Source organism: Euleptes europaea, chromosome 1 (assembly GCF_029931775.1).
Source record: "Euleptes europaea isolate rEulEur1 chromosome 1, rEulEur1.hap1, whole genome shotgun sequence".
NCBI classification, from domain to species: domain Eukaryota; kingdom Metazoa; phylum Chordata; class Lepidosauria; order Squamata; family Sphaerodactylidae; genus Euleptes; species Euleptes europaea.
Genome location: NC_079312.1, coordinates 179,984,473 through 180,005,283, shown reverse-complemented (window position 1 = coordinate 180,005,283; position 20,811 = coordinate 179,984,473). Strand labels below are relative to the sequence as shown.

Genomic DNA, 20,811 nt, shown 5'->3' with positions numbered 1-20,811 from the left:
TCTTCTTCTTCTTTCTTCTGGGACATTTGTGGGGATTATGCTTATCTGCTTCTCAAGGAGGCAATTTAATTGGGGGGAGAGAAAGAGGGTCCAGAGGAGGGTCCAGGCCGTGTGCGCAGTGTGTTTCCTTTGTGAATTTTTGGGGGAAGTCGCTCCCTTTTCTCCCCTCTTGCTCCAAGTGAGGAGGGGCAGGGGCCACGGCCTGTTTTTCTCCCCACCCTGCCCGGGAGCTAGACCTCTTCCTTCAGGACAGTTGTGTTTGAAGGCAAGGCGGGGCCCCCAAACCTAGTATCAAAGCAAAAGTTGAAATGTAATATGTTTTAATGGGTGGGGGGGGAACCTGTTACTTGAATACCGTGTTTTGTTTCGCTGACAGTAATATTATGTTGTTAAGCGGCACTCCTTAATTGTTCTACGGATGTTCGACCTCGACGGGAGGGATCTCATTGCCAGCAAACTGTATGTCCCGTAACGGCAGGTCAAAAATATCAAAGCGGTGATTTGTAGAAGATGGAAGGGAGGGGCCGGTTTTTGTCAGCAGCAACTAGTCGCTTTCCCCAGCTCTGAAGACTCAGAGAGCCAGCGTGGCGTAGTGGTTAGGAGGGGTGGTTAGGAGCGGCGGATGCTACTCTGGAGAACCGGGTTCGATTCCCCACTCCTCCACGTGAGCGGTGGATGCTAACCTGGAGAACCGGGTTCGATTCCCCACTCCTCCACGTGAGCGGTGGATGCTAATCTAGAGAACTGGGTTCGATTCCCCACTCCTCCACGTGAGCGGTGGATGCTAATCTGGAGAACTGGGTTCGATTCCCCACTCCTCCACATGAGCAGCTGACTCTAATCTGGAGAACTGGGTTCGATTCCCCACATGAAGCCAGCTGGGTGACCTTGGGCTAGTCGCAGCTCTCTTAGAGCTCTCTCAGCCCCACCTACCTCACAGGGTGTCTGTTGTGAGGAGGGGAAGGTGATTGCAAGCCGGTTTGATTCTTCCTTAATTGGTAGAGAAAGTCGGCATATAAAAACCAACTCCTCTTCTTCTTCTTCTACATATCCTGCTTTTAGAGTTGCCAACTCTGGGTTGGGAAATACCTGGAGATTTTGGGGGTGCAGGCTGGGGAGGGGAGGGACCTCGGCAGGGCATATTGTCACGGAGACCACCCTCCAAAGCAGCCATTTTCTCCAGGGGAACTGATCTCTGCCGTCTGGAAATAAGCTGTAATTCCAGAAGTTCTCCAGGTCCCACCTGGAGCTTGGCAACCCTAGTGGCGATGCTGCTCCCTTAACCCTAGCAGCAGACAAACACACCTTCTCCGTAAACTCTATAAGCTGGAGGTTGGTTATAAATTTGGGGGCTCTCCAAACCCCACCTGGAGGATGGCAACCTTGTGCCGTCCTAGCTCAAGGGTAGAGATTTATGTGCAAGAGGGCATCTTGCTTTGACTTTGACCTAACAGTTCTGGGAAATCTATTTCTTAACCAAAGTCCCTGGAGAGTCATTGCCAGTCAGGAGGAACAGTAGGCTCTTGGGGTTTAGCTGGGTGAAGCAACGGCCTGTTTACTGGGTAGAAACCCTTCCCATCATTCTTTTATCCTGCTTGCCAGAGTCTGAAGGGTGTTTTGGCTTTTTGCCAGTGAACCGATATATATGGTATGACCTCTCTCTTTCTCCCTTCTTTCCTGGACGGGAAGGGCTGTGGCTCATTGGAAGAGCCTCTGCTTGGCATGCAGAAGGTCCCAGGTTCAATCCCCGGCATCGCCAGTTAAAAAGGACAAGGCAGTAGGTGACGGGGAAGACCTCTGCCTGAGACCTTGTAGAGTAGACCAGGGCTTCTTAAACTTTTTCCACTTGGGTATACAAATCAAACATTTACTCATAATAAATTAAATGTTTTGCAGCCCCCAGTTTAAGAAGCTTTGGAGTAGACCTTTAGGGTTGCCAGGTCCCTCTTCGCCATCGTTGGGAAGTTTTTGGGGTGGAGCCTGAGGAGGGAGGGGTTTGGGGAGGGGAGGGACTTCAATGCCATAGAGTCCAATGGCCAAAGCGGCCGTTTTCTCCAGGCGATCTGATCTCTATCGGCTGGAGATCAGTTGTAATAGCAGGAGGTCTCCAGCTAGTACCTGGAGGTTGGAGCAAAAAGGCACGTTTACTATAAAAGTCAAGCTGAGGGAAAGTATAGTAAAGGCTCTGTAAATAACACACAAACTCTTATTCTATAAGCCAGTGAATTTAGTGACAACAGTGAAATATTACATATATACAAAACTATTAAAGGAAAATAACTATGAGTACGATGCAATACAAAAATATATATTTTGGGCTTATCTCGTTCAATAAATTATTAGTCTCTGAGAGTTTTATATTGTTCATATGCTTATTATTCCTTCAGGAACAGGGAGCTGTGGTCTTATAAAAAACATGAAAGGTCTATTTAGAACGAAAGCATTGGAAGCCCCTTCAACATCCCATTTCATTGAAAACCACCACAATGAAAAGGACTTGCGATTCTTCGCCATTGGGGTTTACAGAGGTAACCCTTTTAATGCAGAAAATATACAAAACGTACTGCTCAAACAAGAAATGCGCTTTATATCTCTTTTGAAATCTTATTTTCCTTTCGGGTTAAACAATGAAATAGACCTTGCATGTTTTTTATAAGACCACAGCTGTTTCAGTTTTGGTATTCAGATAAATTACCCACACCTGTAATCAGCTCTCTAAGCAGCTAAGAGCGGAGCAGCCTAGCAGGCGCGTGAAACTTCGAACTTCTGAGAGATTGTACATATTTGGTAACTTATTGAAGGTATGCAATTGTCACTGTATCCAACATTATGTTGTATGCTATTTTGAGTACTGCAGACTGTGTTTAGCTTAAAGAACAACAAGTTTAGAAATGTATTGTCATTTTGTTCCTTCTTAAAGGAGCTTAGACTCCAATCGAAAGGAGAGCTGATGAAGCTGCCCACGGGGTGGTGAAAACGCAAAGCATCCGGACGGCGTTCCTCCACCCATCGTCCGTCATCATCCTCCCTGTTCCTGAAGGAATAATAAGCATATGAACAATATAAAACTCTAAGAGATTAATAATTTATTGAACGAGATAAGCCCAAAATATATATTTTTGTATTGCATCGTACTCATAGTTATTTTTATAAGTTTCCTTTAATAGTTTTGTATATATGTAATATTTCACTGTTGTCACTAAATTCACTGGCTTATAGAATAAGAGTTCGTGTGTTATTTACAGAGCCTTTACTATACTTTCCTTCAGCAGTACCTGGAGGTTGGCAACAGTACTGGCCTTGATGGACCTGTGGTTTGATTCAGCATAAGGCAGATTCATGGATGTTTGGGGAGGGGCTATGGCTGAGTGGTCGAGCATCTGCTTGGCTTGCAGAAGGTCCCAGGTTCAATCCCCGGCATCTCCAGTTAAAGGGACCAGGCGAGCAGGTGATGCGAAAGACCTCTGCCTGAGACCCTGGAGAGCCGCTGCCAGTCTGAGTAGACAATACTGACTTTTATTTGTTTGACCTGCTGTAAGGTCCTGGAATATTTACAAACATTCCAACTTCTGAGAGAAAAGGATTGGTCTTGGAACGCTGTCAGTCCTGTGGCCGCAGTGGGCTCTTTCAGGGCCTAAGGGGCAAGAGGTTCTGTAAACAGTTTGGAAGAAATAGGATGCGTACGTGTGCGGAGGGAGGACTTTAATTTTTAACCTAACGTTGCAAAGCAAAGAGCTGAAGAATGATTGCTGCTTTATCTACAGAGACTCCGTGGACATTTGGTTCTACCCATAATGTGAAAGGAGGCACAGGGACCTATTTCTGGTGGTTCATAAAGCAGAAGAATAGAATCTTAGAATCATAGAGTTGGAAGGGACCACCAGGGTCATCTAGTCCAACCCTCTGCAGAAGAGTTAGTTTTTATATGCCGACTTTCTCTACCTTTTAAGGAGAATCAAACTGGCTTACAATCGCCTTCCCTTCCTCTCCACACAGTAGATACCTTGCGAGGTAGGTGGGGCTTAGAGAGTTCGGATCCAGCAGGGCTTCTCTTATGTTCTTATGACACAGAGGCAAGCAATGGCAAAACCACCTCTCAACGTCTCTTGCCTTGAAAACCCTACGGGGTCGCCATAAATCAGCTGCCACCTGATGGCACTTTCTACCACTACTGTTGTCTGTAGCTTGTATTCAGGGACGTCTGGGGAAGGTGGTAGGCTGTAAATGGGATATGGAAGGGGCTGTGGCTCAGTGGTAGAGCATGCATAAGGTCCCAGGTCCAGTCCCCGGCATCTCTAGTTAAAGGGACCAGGCAAGTAGGTGATGTGAAAGACCTCCGCCTGAGACCATGGAGAGCCGTGGAGAGGGGCCTTGGCTCAGTGGTAGAGCCTCTGCTTGGCATGCAGAAGGTCCCAGGTTCAATCCCCGGCATCTCCAGTTAAAGGGACTAGGCAAGCAGGTGATGGGAAAGACCCCTGCCTGAGACCCTGGAGAGCCATGGAGAGGGGCTGTGGCTCAGTGGCAGAGCCTCTGCTTGGCATGCAGAAGGTGCCAGGTACAATCCCCGGCATCTCCAGTTAAAGGGACTAGGCAAGCAGATGATGGGAAAGACCCCTGCCTGAGACCCTGGAGAGCTTTGGAGAGGGGCTGTGGCTCAGTGGCAGAGCATCTGCTTGGCATGCAGAAGGTCCCAGGTTCAGTCCTTGGCCATCTCCAGTTAAAGGGACCAGGCAAGTAGGTGATGTGAAAGACCTCATCCTGAGACCCTGGAGAGCTGCTGACGGTCTGAGTAGACAATTTTTACTTTGATGGACCAAGGGTTTTGGTTCAGATTAAGGCAGCTTCATGTGTTCATATGCTCGTGAGACAACGGATGCTTCCCCCCCCCCCCCCGTGCACGTGCACACACGCTCACACTCAGAGGGCAACAGGGCCTGCCTTCCAAACAGGAAGCGCAGTAGCAAAGGAAAAAGCGATCGGTCTGCGGGACGCCGCACTTGGGAAGGCCAGAGGTGGGAGAGCAGCTTTCCTGTCCCCACGTGGCCTCTTCCTTTCCCCTCCCTGTCCACCTCAGTCCACCAAGATCCTGAAGTCTCAAATGCAAATCCAGGCGAGGCCAAGATGTTTTTGCCGCCTGGAGGCAAAACCCGTAAAAAGCCGGCAAGGGGGGTAGGGATGGGTAGTGAAAGGCCCCAGCCTGTCTGATTTGGTCAACAGATTTAGGGCGTAATCTCTGCAGTCTGGAGATAAATCATAATTCTTAGACAACTCTAGGGCTCAACTGGAGACTGGCAACCCTATCTGTGAGAGAGGCAGCGTGGTGTAGTGGTGAAGAGCAGTGGACTCTGATCTGGAGAACCAGGTTTGATTCCTTGCTCCTCCACATGAGCAGCGGTGGCTAATCTGCAGAATAGGGTTAGATTCCCTGCTCTTCCACATGAGTGGCGGACTCTAATCTGCAGAACAGGGTTCAATTCCTCACTCCTCCACATGAAGCCTGATGGGTGACCTTAGGCTAGTCACAGTTCTGTCCGAACTCTCTCAGCCCCACCTACCTCACAAGGTGGCTGTTGTGGGGAGAGGAAGGGAAGTGGGTTTGATTCTCCTTAAAAGGTGGAGGAAATCGGCATATAAAAACCAACTCTTCCTCTTCTAATGTTGCCCCTTTCCCCAGACAGTTTTCTATGCTCCTAACCCTGTTGGTTTTGTGCCTACTTCTAGGGTTCTCCAAGTTGCCTCTTCGTCCCTTCCGCTCTCGATGGACATATCCTGGCTGCAGCCTGGCCCCGTGCCCTCTTGTACGGATATTCCCGGGCAAGCGCCAGCGTGACCAGTCCACCGGAGAGGGAGCGTGTCAAAGCCATGGGGAGCTTCTACAAGGACTACTTCAACTCCTGCAAGGTCTTGGAGCACTACAACTACACCAAGGACAAGCTGGAGAAGGACAAGGACCCCTCGCTCGGGCCCGTCACCGTCGCCATCGTCATCTTCTGCTGCTTCATCATCTTGGAGAACCTGCTGGTGCTGGTGTCCGTCTGGAGGAACAAGAAGTTCCACTCGGCCATGTACATCTTCATCGGCAACCTGGCCTTCTCGGACCTCCTGGCGGGCGCGGCCTTCATCGCCAACGTGGTGCTCTCGGGCCCGGCCACCTTCCTGCTCACCCCGCTGCAGTGGTTCGTGCGGGAGGGGACGGCCTTCGCCACCTTGGCGGCCTCCGTCTTCAGCCTGCTGGCCATCGCCATCGAGAGGCACGTGGCCATCACCAAGGTGAAGGTCTACAGCAGCGACAAGAACTGCCGGATGGTGCTGCTGATCGGGGCCTGCTGGGTCATCTCGGCCATCATCGGCGGGATGCCCGTCCTCGGCTGGAACTGCCTGCATAATCTCGACGAGTGCTCCACCGTCCTGCCGCTCTACTCCAAGCGCTACATTTTCTTCGTGGTCACCGTCTTCACCCTCATCCTTCTGTCCATCGTGGTCCTCTACGTCCGGATATACCGCATCGTCCGCTCCAGCCACGCCGAGATAGCTGGCTCCCAGACAATGGCCCTGCTCCGGACCGTGACCTTCGTCCTGGGGGCCTTCATCGTTTGTTGGCTGCCGGCCTTCATCGTCCTCCTGATAGACGCTTTGTGCCCCAGGAAGGCATGCACAATCCTTTACCAGGCGAAGTATTTCTTTGCCTTCGCCACCCTCAACTCCGCGATAAACCCCCTCATCTACACCCTCCGCAGCAAGGACATGAGGAAAGAGTTCCTGCGAGTGTTGTGTTGTTGGGGGATCATGGGCCAGGGGAAACCCGCGGACCGGTGCATGATCCCCCTCCGGAGCTCCAGCTCTTTGGACCGCTGCACCCAAAAGCAGGACCTGACCACTTCGCCTTTCATGAAGGAGCGTTCCACTTTCGTTTGAAGGGACCACAAGGAGAGGGATCGCAGGGATGGAGAGACCCCCCCAGAGAGAAGGGGTTTTTGGTAGACCCCCCCTAAGGGAGCGGTACAAAAAAGAGATGCGGTACAGGGTGTAAAAACGTTGTCCTGGCGGCTCGGTCCGTGGGCTGCGGACACGCGAGGTGTCCGTTTTGCCCACCAGACCCTGTACAGTATTATAACTTCCTGTTTTGAAAAGTGTGGGCGGGTCGGACCGCGTTAAAAGTCCGACGGGTCTAGGGAATAGGTGGCCACGGAGCGATTGACATCTGGTTTGGTACGATTCTCCTTTGTGAAAGGCGCCCGGACCTGTCTGTACACCCACATTTCTTCCCCTCCAGCATCTCAGAGCAGGCTTACGCGTTCCCATCTTTATGACTCATTCGCTCCCCTTTTTTCCCCCGGGGGAGCACCAATTAGTTGTTCCAATCTACTTGGCTCCTTGCTGCTGCCGTGTCCGCACTTTGGGCCCTGGTTCTAAGGTGCATGCTGGTGGTGCTTTGAGGAAATAAGGGGCGGGGGCCGGCCCGAGGTCTTTGGGCACCCTAAGCGAACTACCACACTGACACCCCCAGTCAATAGAGAGAAAGAATGAGAAATCAAGAATGAATTTTTTACTTACTGGGCATTCAAAACGAGCGATGGAAAAATAAAAACAGATGATAACAATTAACAGCCATCAAGTTGCAATCGATTTATGGCGACCCCTTGAGGGTTTTTCAGGGCAAGAGGGGCCGTGGCTCAGTGGTAGAGCATCTGCTTGGCATGCAGAAGGTCCCAGGTTCAATCCCCAGCATCTCCAGTTAAAGGGACTAGGCAAGTAGGTGATGGGAAAGACCTCTGCCTGATACCCTGGAGAGCTTTGGAGAGGGGCTGTGGCTCAGTGGTAGAGTATCTGCTTGGCATGCAGAAGGTCTCAGGTTTAATCCCCAGCATCTCCAGTTAAAGGGACTAGGCAAGTAGGTGATGGGAAAGACCTCCGCCTGAGTCCTGGAGAGCCGCTGCCGGTCTGAGTAGACGACACTGACTCTGATGGGCCGTGGGTCTGATTCAGTAGAAGGCAGCTTCATGTGTGCATGTGTTCTAGAGATGAACAGAGGTGGTTTGCCATCAGCCTGCTTTCGCATAGTGACCCTAGACTTTCTTGATGGTTTTCCGTTGGAGTACTAACCAGGGCCGACCCTGCTTAGCTTCCGAGATCTGACAAGATTGGGCTAGCCTGGGTCATCCGGGTCACGGCAGAGACAAACAGAGGTGGTTTGCCATTGCCTTCCTCTGCACAGCGGCCCTGGACTTCCTTGGTGGTCTTCCATCCAAGTACTAACCAGGGAAGACCCTGCTTAGCTTGAGCTCTGACCAGTTGAGGGGTCGCCTGGGCTATTCTGGCGGCCCCTCTCAGTCTGGCCCAGCCCAACCAAGTGGCATTTATGTCATATCCGGCCCTCATAACAATTGAGTTCAATGCCCCTGGGCTAGATTTGGGGGTTGGCCAGTGGGGGCTACAAAGCATAGAATCATTGAGTTGGAAGGGACCACCAGGGTCATCAAGTCCAACCCCCTGCACAATGCAGGAAATTCACAACTACCTTCCCCCCACACTTAGTGACCAGAAGATGGCCAAGATGCCCTCCCTCTCATCATCTGCCTAAGGTCACAGAATCAGCATTGCTGACAGATGGCCATCTAGCCTATTCTTAAAAGCAAAATCTAGTCTCTGAGCTGAGTTGCCCAAACCTTGAGAAAAGATTTGCTAGCAGTGCCCTTTGGGGACAGGAGTTGGACTCTGGCCCACCCAGGGTTGCCAAGTCTGGGTTGGGAGCTCCCTGGAGATTTGGGGGTGGAGCCTCCGGGGGGGCGGGGTTTGAGAAGGGGGCAGACCTCAGGAGGATATAACGCCACACCCTCCAAAGGTGCCGTTTCCTCCAGGGGATCTGATCCCTGTAGTCTGGAGGTCAGTTGTGATTCTGGGAGATCGCCAGGCCCCACCTGGAGGTTGGCAAGCCTAGGCCCACCTCCGTTCATTCCCCTCCCTGCCATGCCCCCCACCCCCTGTTGCAAAATTAGCTGGCTCGGGTCTTAGACAGGGAAACAGGCCTGCTGCGGCATTTGGCAGCGGGTTTCGACTCTGTGGGCTAAGAACCGTGCGCGCACCTTGAAAGAACCGTTCTGCAAGATGCCTCTTGCACCAGAATAACCCTCTCTCTCCTTCAGCCCTGAGCATGTGTCTTGGGGGGTGGGGGTGGAGCGGGGGTGGAGGATAGGGTTGTACGCACAGGCACTTTCCCTTAGGATGCTTTCTCCGCCACCCCCATCCCAACCTGAAATTCCAGTCTGCCATAAAAGTCCTTTAATTTCCAACCCCGTTCAGTCAAAGGGTTCCTTCTGCGGTGTGGGAACACGGGCTCGTTGTGGGTTTGGGGAGGGGGGGGCCGGGCTGAGAGCATCCCTAAGGGAGAGCCAGCGCGGTGTAGTGGTTAAGAGCGGTGGTTTGGAGCGGTGGACTCTGATCTGGAGAGCCAGGTTCGATTCCCCACTCCTCCACGTGAGCGGCAGAGGCTAATCTGGTGAACCGGGTTGGATTCCCCACTCCTAAACATTCAGCCAGCTGGGTGACCTTGGGCTAGTTACAGTTCTCTTAAGAGCTCTCCCAGCCCCACCTACCTCCCAGGGTGTGGGAGGGGAAGGGAAGTGGATTGTAAGCCGGCTTGAGTCTCCTTTAAGTGGTAGAGAAAGTCGGCATATAAAAACCAACTCCTCTTCTTCTTCTTCTCCTTCTTCTTCTTTGTGTGTGTGTTTGTGTGCCAGGAGGAATGATTCCTTCAAGGAAAACGCCAGGAGTGGGTGTGCTTCCCGCCGGCATTAGGGCTGCTGCTAAAAGCATGATTCACCCCTCGCGATGTGCAGGGACATGCTGTGGGAAGGTACATGGGGGATGTTTTTATGAATGGGAATGAGATGCAGGCGTGGGAATAACGTCCCCTCCTAGGGCACGGAGGATGAGGCCCAGGGCTGGAGGAGGCGGGTAATTACTTTAAATAACCCATCTTCGTCCTCCTCGCTCACTTCACACACACACACCGACAACATTCTGCAGGAACCTGAATATCCACAGGAATTTTAGAGCAGTTCTCTGCTTGTGGTCAGCTGCAGTGCTGCAGTCCAAGCTCTGCTCACGACCTGAGTTCGATCCCGGCGGAAGTCGGTTTCAGGCAGCCGGCTCGAGGTCGACTCAGCCTTCCATCCTTCCGAGGTCGGTAAAGTGAGTACCCAGCTTGCTGGGGGTAATGGGAAGATGACTGGGAAAGGCACTGGCAAACCATCCCGTAAACATAGGCCATTTATGCTTGGTAATTAGCAGTGCGTTCCAGGCTGAAGTGCCCCACATATTTTTTGGGTTTTCTTCACGCTGAACCGTCATTCCAGCCGTCACTGCGAAGCCAGCGCATACCTGCTTCGCATTTCTTAAGATCCCCTTTAACACGACCTTTTGTATTTGCTCCGCCCCCACATCGAAGCATTTACTGAAGGAACCATGAAAAATCACAGCCACGGCTTAGCTATGCAAGCGACCATTGCTAATGGCTATGCAAGCGAAGGAACAAAGGAGCAGGCGAGTGGGGGGGTGGAATTTGTTTGACTTTCTCCTCTTGCATCGGGATCGTGAATAGTCATTTTAAAGGGCGGATTTAAAAAAGCAGCTTTGAGCAAGCATCAAAACCGACCCTGCATAAGTGGCAATAGTCTACCTAGTAAACATTGTGATGTGATGTCCCCCCATGGGTCAGGAATGAGCCACTGCTTGCACAGGGGACTACCTTTACCTTTAGCTGGGGATCAACGCGGGGGCTGGGAATTAAGATGGAAACAACATGGTTATCAGCTCTGTGGGTTCTAAGCAAGATCCCATGAGCTGCAACGGTTGCACATGGAGTAGGATTGGGAGCTGTGCATATACAACGTTCAGTTGCGTGCAGGTCAGAAAGTGCCCCCCCCCCCGGGCAGTGTCGATCATAAAATGCATTGCTGAAAAACTATCCAGCATTCGACTTAGGCTGGCGCTCAGCTCTGGAGTCTTTTTCAGTTCTAGAACGTGTGAACTGGGATATTAATACCTTGGATTGAGATCCGTTTCTCGGCTCAGGCAAAAGAGAACGCTGCAAGCAACCAGCCTTTCCTCACTGCTAAGTCAAGCCCTGCTGGACCAAAGCCCCACCTGACCCCCCCCTTTTAAAAAACACTTGGCACCAGGAAAGGGGTCAGTGGGGGCTATGGTGCCCATGGGTACCACATTGGGGAACCCTGATAAGGAGCCTGACTGCCAGAAACTCTGAAATGCTAGTCCAAAATCCAGCCTGTACTCAGCTTGCCTTGCCAAAGAAGTATATAGTTGAAGTCTGCATTATATACTGAGTGCACCCCGTAAAGCTAGATGGCCATCTGTCAGCAATGCTGATTCTATAACCTTAGGCAGATGATGAGAGGGAGGGCATCTTGGCCATCTTCTGGGCATGGAGTAGGGGTCACTGGGGGTGTGGGGGGGAGGTAGTTCGGAATTTCCTGCATTGTGCAGGGGGTTGGACTAGATGACCCTGGTGGTCCCTTCGAACTCCGTGATTCTATGAGTCTAAGTACAGAGGGGTGGGTAAGATGGACATGCTTGTAAGCTAGGGAGGGAGAATGTGTCCCCAGGAGGCATTGGCTACCCTTTTGCAGATCGGCGCAAGCAGCCAAGCAAAACTATGAAAGGGAAAAATACGTACTTGTGAATGTCTTTTGGGGGCCAAGCCGAATCACGCTGTGGGGTAGGGTTGCCAACCTCCAGGTGGTAGCCGGAGATCTCCCACTGATACAACTGACCTCCAGCCCATAGAGATCACTTCCCCCTGGAGAAAATGGCTGCTTTGGCAATTGGACTGTTCTGGTCATTGGGGGGGTGTGGGGGAGGTAGTTGTGAGTTTCCTTCATTGTGCAGGGGGTTGGACTAGATGGCCCTGATGGTGCCTTCCACCTCTATCTTTCTATGATTCTATGACTCTATGGCATTGAAGTCCCTCCCCAAACCCTGCCCTCCTCAGGCTCCACCCCCAAAATCTCCACGTATTTCTCAACCCGGAGCTGGCAACCCTTCTGTGGGGTGTGGAGAAACTTAAATACCGATCCTATGAAGGATGTGTGTGCTTGTGCTGCTTCTTATAGCAATGAAGTGTGTCCCTGTGTGTGTATACATGCGGGAGTGAGTGAAGATGCACCTTGGTAAAATGCCCATTTGTCATTTTCCATGTCTTCCTTGGCATAGATGTCCTGTCTGCACCCAGGCCCCCCTCCCCTGGCCAATGATTCTTCCCCCACCGTATCTGGTGACAATTTTGGAACCAGCATCTATTCGGTTCGGTTCTGATTCTGTGGAACGTTTCGACTCCGGAAGATGGCCGGAACGGGAGCGCAAGCCCCAAATCCGGATCGCAGGTAGCTGCCTCCTGAACGTGCACGGATCTCGTTTCCGATCTCGTTCTCGCATGTAGCAAAGCAGGAATGAGCTTGAAGGCATATCTGCCGCACAGACGTCCAGGTCTCTTCGTCTTTCCTTTGCCGTAGAAAACCCCAGGGATTGTAACGGTGAGAGGGGAGGCGAGAGATCTCGAGGCAGGATTCTCGGCACAATCCATCAAACCACAACAGCTGGAGATTCGTTGGGGGAATCTCTGGGATAAAACCGATGATACAAGTTTGCGGTGTGGACATGCCAGTAGATGCAGAGCCGGTATGGCTTTAGAAAGCCTTGAGTCGATCTCGGGGCGAGCGGGATCGTGGAAGGACCCCGGACGGTAGGAACAGGGGCCGACCGCCCCCCTGTAACGATCTTTCTCTTGCACACACCAAATGGTACGGCCTTGGGCTATTGGTTTCTGCCGTCCCTACCGCAGCAGAACCTTCCCTGTGGAAACACTAACTTTTTGGTATTTTTTTAAAAAAAATAATAATTCTCCCTTTTAATGGAGATGTGTATGTATTAAAATGTTTGCTTCTAAGTTTGGCCTCTGTCGTCGTTTGTTCTTGGCCCGCGCTCTCCAGAGGTCATGCAGATTTGCAGCGTGTTAAGGAATGACCCTTCTCAACGCCTTGGAGAACCTGCAGACCTGTACTGGGGAGGGGCTGTGGCTCAGTGGTAGAGCATCCGCTTGGCATGCAGAAGGTCCCAGGTTCGATCCCCGGCATCTCCAATTAAAAGGACTAGGCAGGTAGGGCTTTCCTTATGTTCTTATGATGCATCCCTGTTCTCTCCAGTATCAGAGGAGCATGCCTATTATAGTAGGCTCTGTGGAACGCAGGCAGGACAATGCTGCTGCAGTCGTCTTGCTTGGGGGCTTCCTGGAGGCACCTGGTTGGCCCCTGTGTGAACAGACTGCTGGACTCGATGGGCCTGGGTCTGATCTTTTCTTATGTTCTAACCCCGCTGGAATATCCGAGGCAAAAAAGCATGCTTGATGCTTTTGCTTCCCCCAACAGCTGTCGCAGGGAAGAAGGAGTGGTCCGGTTGCCAGGTGACTGCCAAGTTCATTCTGCCGTGAACGGTGACACACCCGTCAGCCTGGCAGTGGATGAGAAACCCTCCCTTGCCGCCTGCCTCGTTTCTCGTTCTCCCGGATTTGTAGGGGCAAGAGTGGATGGACCCGAATGCCAACTCGAAGGCACACCTCGAGTCGGGTTCAGCAGCTGGCGGCCCAGCGGCTCAACCTGGCCTTTGAACTCTGCCCCCCCCCCGCTCCTCCCCTCTCCCACACACGAAGCCAGCTGGGTGACCTTGGGCTAGTCACACTCTCTCAGCCCCACCTACCTCCCAGGGTGTCTGTTGTGGGGTGGGGAAGGGAAGGTGATTGTAAGCCGGTTTGAGTCTCCCTTAAGTAGTAGAGAAAGTCGGCATATAAAAACCAACTTCTTCTTCTTCTTACCCTCTCAGTCCCAGAGACCTCTCCCTTGTGCGCTACACGTGAGGGATTTATTCCACGCTTGTTCCAAACTTTTTTTTTCTTTTGCAAATGTAGCTGCCTGAAATTGTTTTTCTCATGGAAAAGAGAAGAGCTTTAACCCTTTGCTCCCATTCTGTCTTGTCGACCCCCGGTTGGGTAGAAAGGCAACACACAAATGTTTTAAATTAAAGAAGAAGAGGAAGAGTTGATTTTTAAAAATTATTATTATCTAAAATAATACGAACAGATAATACAACACTAAAAGTAGCTACGATAAAGTTAAGGAAATACAATACAGTAACACATGGAAAACTTAAAAGCAAATGAGCTAGATGAGATTTTACAACAAACAAAATGATCAAATTGGCACAGAGAATATGAGGAACGTTGGCCGGTGCACTTGAAAAAACTGAGATATCTATTATCTGACCATTTAAGCCAGTGGCATACTGACTGCTTGACCTTTTCATTCAGGATCATTCAGGATCATTCAGGATACTGGATGTAAACTAATATCCCCAGGACCTGCCTAGCATTCAGTATATTTGTAATGTATTGTTAAACCTACTATGGTCCCTGACCAGGAAAGCCACAGTTCTAAATAGGCAACCTGGTCCCAATACTAAAAGGTGGGGGGGGAGAAAGGTGAAGGCTGTCATAGAATCATAGAGTTGGAAGGGACCACCAGGGTCATCTAGCCCAACCCCCTGCACAATGCAGGAATTTCACAACTACCTCCCCCCATACACACACACCCAGTGACCCCTACTCCATGCCCAGAAGATGGCCATGATGCCCTCCTTTCCTTCAGTCACAAAGAGTAGAGTTGCCAACCTCCAGGTGAGGTGTTGAGTTCTTCCAGAATTACGACTGATCTCCAGAGGACAGTTCCCCTAGAGAAAATGGCTGCGTTGGGTGGTTATTATACCCACTGGGGTACCTCTCCTTCCCCAACCCTGCCTTTCCCCAGGCTCCACCCCCAAATCCCCAGGAATTTCCCCAAGTGGACTCTTGGCATCTGCCGTTGCTCTTTCTTTGGCCCAAACTCAGCATCCCTGATTCCGCCCTACTCCTTCCTTGGGTCAGAGGAAGAAATATCCTTCCTCCATAGGACTATTAGCAGATGGAAGACATCTGTGGCTGGAAACCCCCCATTCCCTCCCCCTCCCCACCACTCACACACACCCGCTGTCTGGCCTGAGCTGTGGGAGCCGATCCCATTCGCATCCAGGGGGACATAAATGATGGCAGAGGATTATTTGTCTTTCTATTAAAAAGCCTCCCACCCCTTCCCTGGAGGGACCCAGGCAGGAATCGCGGCTGAGAATGGGCTTTCCTTTCCTCGGGAAAACTTCGTCGAGCAGCCCCAATGTCAATTGGGGGTGATGATAGGAGAGTGGTGTGCCTTTGGAGAGAAACGGCCTCTTTTCCGGCACTGCACACATCTGCAGGAGTGTCTTCGATCATTCAGCCCACTTGCAGCCTAGACCCCGCTTAGCTTCCGAGATCTGATGAGATCAGGCAAGCCTGGGCCATCCAGGTCAGGACATGGGAGGAGCGGAGGGGATTTGCCATTGCCTGCTTCTGCGTGACGACCCTGGACTTCCTTGGTGGTCTCCCACCCAAGGACCATCCAAATTTTAAAATAAGCGAAGGGGGAAATGTTCCTAAAATACAGCCCTGGGAGGGCTCCCGGCTTGCGTACCCTATGCGGCTATATGCATGGAATTGAAACAGATGGTTAATAACTAAGGCCTGGATGACAACGCTTAAATTCTGGTTACATCTTCATTTTAGGTGTGACACAGCCTGATTTCTATCATGCTTGCCGAGCACCATAGATCCGAATGGCTGGCTAATATTGATAAGAAAATTTCAGCCATTGGCCTTAATATAAACGACTTGGCCTTGCTTTCTGAAAATAGTGCCTTTGCGTGATTAAACAAAGACTTATCGATATTGAGATACAAGAATTGAGTAGCCTTGCTGCTGGCCGTTGTTCCCCAGCGCTTTGGGGCTTTTTTCCCGATCCCTCTCTTCCGAAATATTTTTTCTGCTTGACTGAACCACCTCTCTGTAGGGCATTTATGTTGGTTCGTTTTAATGTCCATCCTTCCAGGGTGTTATATGGAAGATTCGACAAAATCCCTTATACTGAGAGATTGTGTCCTTGTGGGATGAACAAAATTGAGGATAATGAGATTGTTTTGCTCCATGGTAAATTCTATAAGGACCTTCGCACTATTTATTTACAGTCTAGCTTGCAATTGCTCGAGGGGCAATCGGATTATGGTAAAACCCGTAAGCTTATTGTAACAAAGAATAGGATTATTATTGACTCAGTTGCGAACTTTATTATGCTACTAGGAGGAGATTTGCCTTTGACCACTGATCCTTATGTAATTTATGATGTTTATGCCAATAAAGGTGTTTCTGATTCTACAGCCCTGGGTTTCCCAGAGTCCCTTCTGAGCCCCTCCCTGCGCCCCCCCCCCCCAGCCACTGATCTCATCTGGTTGGGTTGAGGAGGTCTGAGTTCTTCATCCTCTAGTGCAGGGAGGCCGAGAGCTACTGGAAACCCAACCCGCAAAGACAAACATTCCCAGGGAAGTTAGAAGGGTCAGTTGCTGCTTTCTCACTGCATGGGTAGCAGATGGCCCCGGGGTGGGGCGGGGTAACTTGTCTCTTCCTCTGCAAAGCAACATCTGCAATGGATTTGCGGGGCTCCGAGGGTCACACATGACCTCAGAAGATACCACGCATGATGCAATGACCAACATCTGTTTTACAGGGACGGAGGGCAGAGAAAGACAGATGTGATTTTCTTCAGATCTAGCTGCCACAAGCTGATAAATAGTCCCCTTGCTGTCCCATAGTGGCCCCAGGAGCCAATCTTGTTCATTCCTCCGACGCAAGATTACAGCATTGCATTAGATATCTCTGAGTTCTCTCTTGCCTTCTTTGAATACATGAAACTCCCTGATACTGAATCAGAGCATCACTCCATCAAGGTCAGTATTGTCTACTCAGGCTGGCTGCGGCTCTCCAGGGTCTCAGGCAGAGGTATTTCATGTCACCTACTGCTTTTTCACTGGAGATGCCAGGGATTGAACCTGGGGCCTTTTGCATGCTAAGCAGAGGTTCTGCAAACATACATGAAACCACCTGATGCTGAATCAGACAATCTCTCAGGTAGATGTTTTTCACATTACTTATTACCTGGTCCTTTCAACTGGAGATTCTGGGGACTGAACCTGGGGCGTTCCACTGATCTTGATGGACCAAGAGTCTGATTCACTATAGAGCACTTAGGGAGGGGTTGTGGGTCATTGACAGAGCAGAAGGTCCCAGGATCAATCCCTGGCATCTCAATCTAGAAAGGATCGGGTGATAGGTGATGTTAAAGACCTCAGCCTGAAACCCATTATTGCGAGTCCTATCCTCTGCTGCCAACAGGAACAGCTCCCTGCCCTCCTCTAAGTGACAGCCCTTCAAATACTTCAAGAGAGCAATCCTGTCCCCCCCCCTCAACCTCCTCCAGACTGAACATCCCCAACTCCCTCAGTCTTTCCTCACAGGGCTCGGTCTCCAGGCCCCTGATCCCCCTCGCTGCTCTCCTCTGCACCCGCTCCATTCTGTCCACATCCTTTTTGAAGTGAGGCCTCCAGAACTGCACACAATACTCCAGGTGCTGCCTGACCAATGCAGTGTGTGTGTGTGTCTGTGTGTGTTAAGTGCCGCCAAGTCGCTTCGACTCATGGCGACCCTATGAATGAAAGTCCTCTGAGCCTTGCTCAGATCTTGCAAATTCAAGGCTTTGGCTTCCCTTATTGAGTCCATACATCTCTTGTTGGGTCTTCCTCTTTTCCTGCTGCCCTCAACTTTTCCTAGCATGACTGTCTTTTCCAGTGACTCTTGTCGTCTCATGACATGACCAAAATACGATAGCCTCAGTTTAGTCATTTTAGCCTCTAGGGTCAGTTCAGGCTTGATTTGATCTATAACCCACTGATTTGTTTTTTTGGCAGTCCACAGTGTCCGTAACACTCTCCTCCAACACCACATTTCAAAGGAATCTATTTTCTTCCTATCAGCATTTTTCACTGTCCAGCTTTCACACCCATACATAGTAATAGGGAATACGATGGCATGAATTAATCTAGTCTTGGTGGCCAGTGACACATCCTTACACTTCAAAATCTTTTCTAGCTCCTTCATGGCTGCCCTTCCCAGTCTCAATCTCCTTCTGATTTCTTGTCTGCAGCCTCCCTTTTGGTTGATGGTGGAGCCAAGGAATAGAAAGTCTTGAACAATTTCAATTTCCTCATTGTCAACCTTAAAGTTGTGTAATGCAGTGTACAGCAGAACTATGACATCTTGCGATCCTACTTCTGAGCACCCAAACATCACTGCCTGCCTGCCTGCCTATGAAACGTGGCACTGGGACCTGACTTTGCCCAGCAAGTTCCTTGGCATCTGGGCAGCATCTTGCAATGTTTCTGTTCTAAAGCCCCTTTATTCTCTGCTGGGGGGACAGGCAGTATTGAGCTGGATCTCTGGACCTCAACATAGATTACAACCCTTTGAAGGTCACCATGTAAAAATAATATCTGAAGCTATGCAACAGATCGAAACACAACCCGGCAAAGCCCGTTGCGATTATATGTATCCCCTATAAACCCACAAAATACTGGATTAATCCTAGCCAGTCCCAGATGGAATATGTTGCAACAACATTGGAAGATTTTCAGCTTCCCGCTTTGGCGAGGCTTCAGGACAGGAAATCCATCAGAGCCAAGCAAGGGCTGAGAATCTTGCCCCGCATGTCAGGGGCATTTGGGGCACAAATGAACGAGAGTTGGCAGAGCTCAAGCTCACATGTAGGATTGGCAGTCTGCTCTGGAAGTAAACCCCCGCATCTTCATTCTGCGGGCGAATATGGGTTGGTTTGGAATGGTTTATTACTTTATCAGTAAATAATTGCTGGAATCAAAAATAAATCTCTCGTTCTTCTCTCGGTGTTACATTAATGTACTTGGCTTTCCCGTGTCCCGTATCTTCTCCATCCGCTTGCCAATGTGCAGAAGTTCTAAACTGAGCAAAGCCAAATGGCGAAAAGAAAGAAAACAGTCGTAGATCATTTTTACAAGAAAAGGGGTCTAAGAAGGAAATGGACTCCCCAAGGTGGGAACAACCAGCCCTTATTGGTCCCAAAGAATTCACTGGGTGAAATATTTATTTATTTGTTAACATTATTTATAGTCCACCTTCTCACTGAGACTCAAGGTGGATTGCACCGTGTAAATTAGTACAACCAACAAAATGTGTGTGTGTGTGTGTGTGTGTTAAGTGCCGTCAAGTCGTTTCCGACTCATGGCGACCCCATGAATCAATGTCCTCCAAAGTGTCCTATCCTTAACTGCCTTGCTTAGATCTTGCAAATTGAGGGCTGAGGCTTCCTTTATAGAGTCGATCCATCTCTTGTTGGGTCTTCCTCTTTTCCTGCTGCCTCCAACTTTTCCTAGCATGGTTGTCTTTTCCAGTGACTCTTGTTTTCTCATAATATGTCCAAAGTACGACAGCCTCAGTTTAGTCATTTTAACCTCTAGGGTCAATTCAGGCTTGATTTGATCTAAAACCCACTGATTTGTTTTTTTTGGTGGTCCAGGGTTAGGGTTAACACTCTCCCCCAACACCACATTTCAAAGGAATCTACTTTCTTCCTATCAGCTTTCTTCATTGTCCAGCTCTCACATCCATACATAGTAATAGGGAATACGATGGCATGAATTAGCTTGATCTTGGTTGCCAGTGACACATCCTTACACTTAAGAATCTACCAACAAAGTAGGACATCCAATAAAGGAATGGGGAGGGGGCATGGCTGAGTGGCAGAGCATCTGCTTGGCATGCAGAAGGTCCCAGGTTCAATCCCCGGCATCTCCAGCTGAAAGGAACAGACAGTAAGTGATGTGAAAGACCTTTGAGTCCCTGGAGAGCTGCCGCCAGTCTGAGTAGACAATACTGACTTTGATGGACCAAGGGTCTGATTCAGTTTAAGGCAGCTACATATGAGAGTTCCATTCAGGGGAAGGGCCGTGGCTCAGTGGTAGAGCATCTGGTTGGCAGGCAGAAGGTCCCAGGTACAGTCCCTGGCATCTTCAGTTAAAGGGACTAGGCAAGTAGGTGATGTGAAAAACCTCCGCCTGAGACCCTGGAGAGCCACTGCCGGTCTGAGTGGACAATACTGACTTGGATGGACCGAAAGCCTGACTCAGTATAAGGCAACTTCATGTGTTCATGTGTTCAATGTAATAGGATTCCGATTGCAGAAATCTGAAAACAATGCATAAGCATTAATGTGACATTAGATGCAGAAATTGCACAGCAACAGATAATATATATTATACCTTGTAGGGGTTCCCAGCATGGTAGGGGGTCCCCAACATGGTGCCCATGGGTGCCATGGTGCCCTCCAATACCTTTCCAGGCACCTGCCAAGTGTTTATAGAAAGTGGGTGGGGCCAGGTGGGGCTTTTGCCCAGCAAGGCTTCTGGTTGGCCGCTGGAGATTCTTTAGCACGGAGGTATGACCGCATGCTTATAAAGCTGCAAAGAAATTTCATCGGTGCATATCTAGATGGGTCAGTTCAGTCATAAACTCCCGAAGTCAATTCTTGCAGACTTTTTGGCAAGAATACCGATGACACGACAACACATGATGCTTCCAAGACAAAAAATATGACCTTACGAACTCTCCCTGGGAAGATATGCTCATTGAAGATCTCCCGTGGAGATCATCACAGGGTCAGGAGATGATGTCTCTAAAGGAAAATGTTACTTGCACAATCCCCGCCATATCCACCCTCAGACTGGAGCTATTACAAGGGCAGAAAGAGGATATCCTGATGA

At 50.1% G+C, this 20,811-nt stretch overlaps 1 protein-coding gene across 1 annotated transcript; it reads left to right on the top strand.

Moving 5' to 3' along the window:
• Positions 1-5,849: 5,849 nt before the first annotated feature.
• Positions 5,850-6,921, top strand: S1PR2 (sphingosine-1-phosphate receptor 2). The gene has a single exon (XM_056867225.1). The coding sequence runs from the start codon at positions 5,863-5,865 to the stop codon at positions 6,913-6,915; it is 1,053 nt and encodes a 350-aa protein (XP_056723203.1). The 5' UTR covers positions 5,850-5,862; the 3' UTR covers positions 6,916-6,921.
• Positions 6,922-20,811: the final 13,890 nt, after the last annotated feature.

Excerpts from the sequence above, each read along its gene's own strand:
- S1PR2 (XM_056867225.1), top strand. The coding sequence starts at position 5,863 with ATGGGGAGCTTCTACAAGGACTACTTCAACTCCTGCAAGGTCTTGGAG.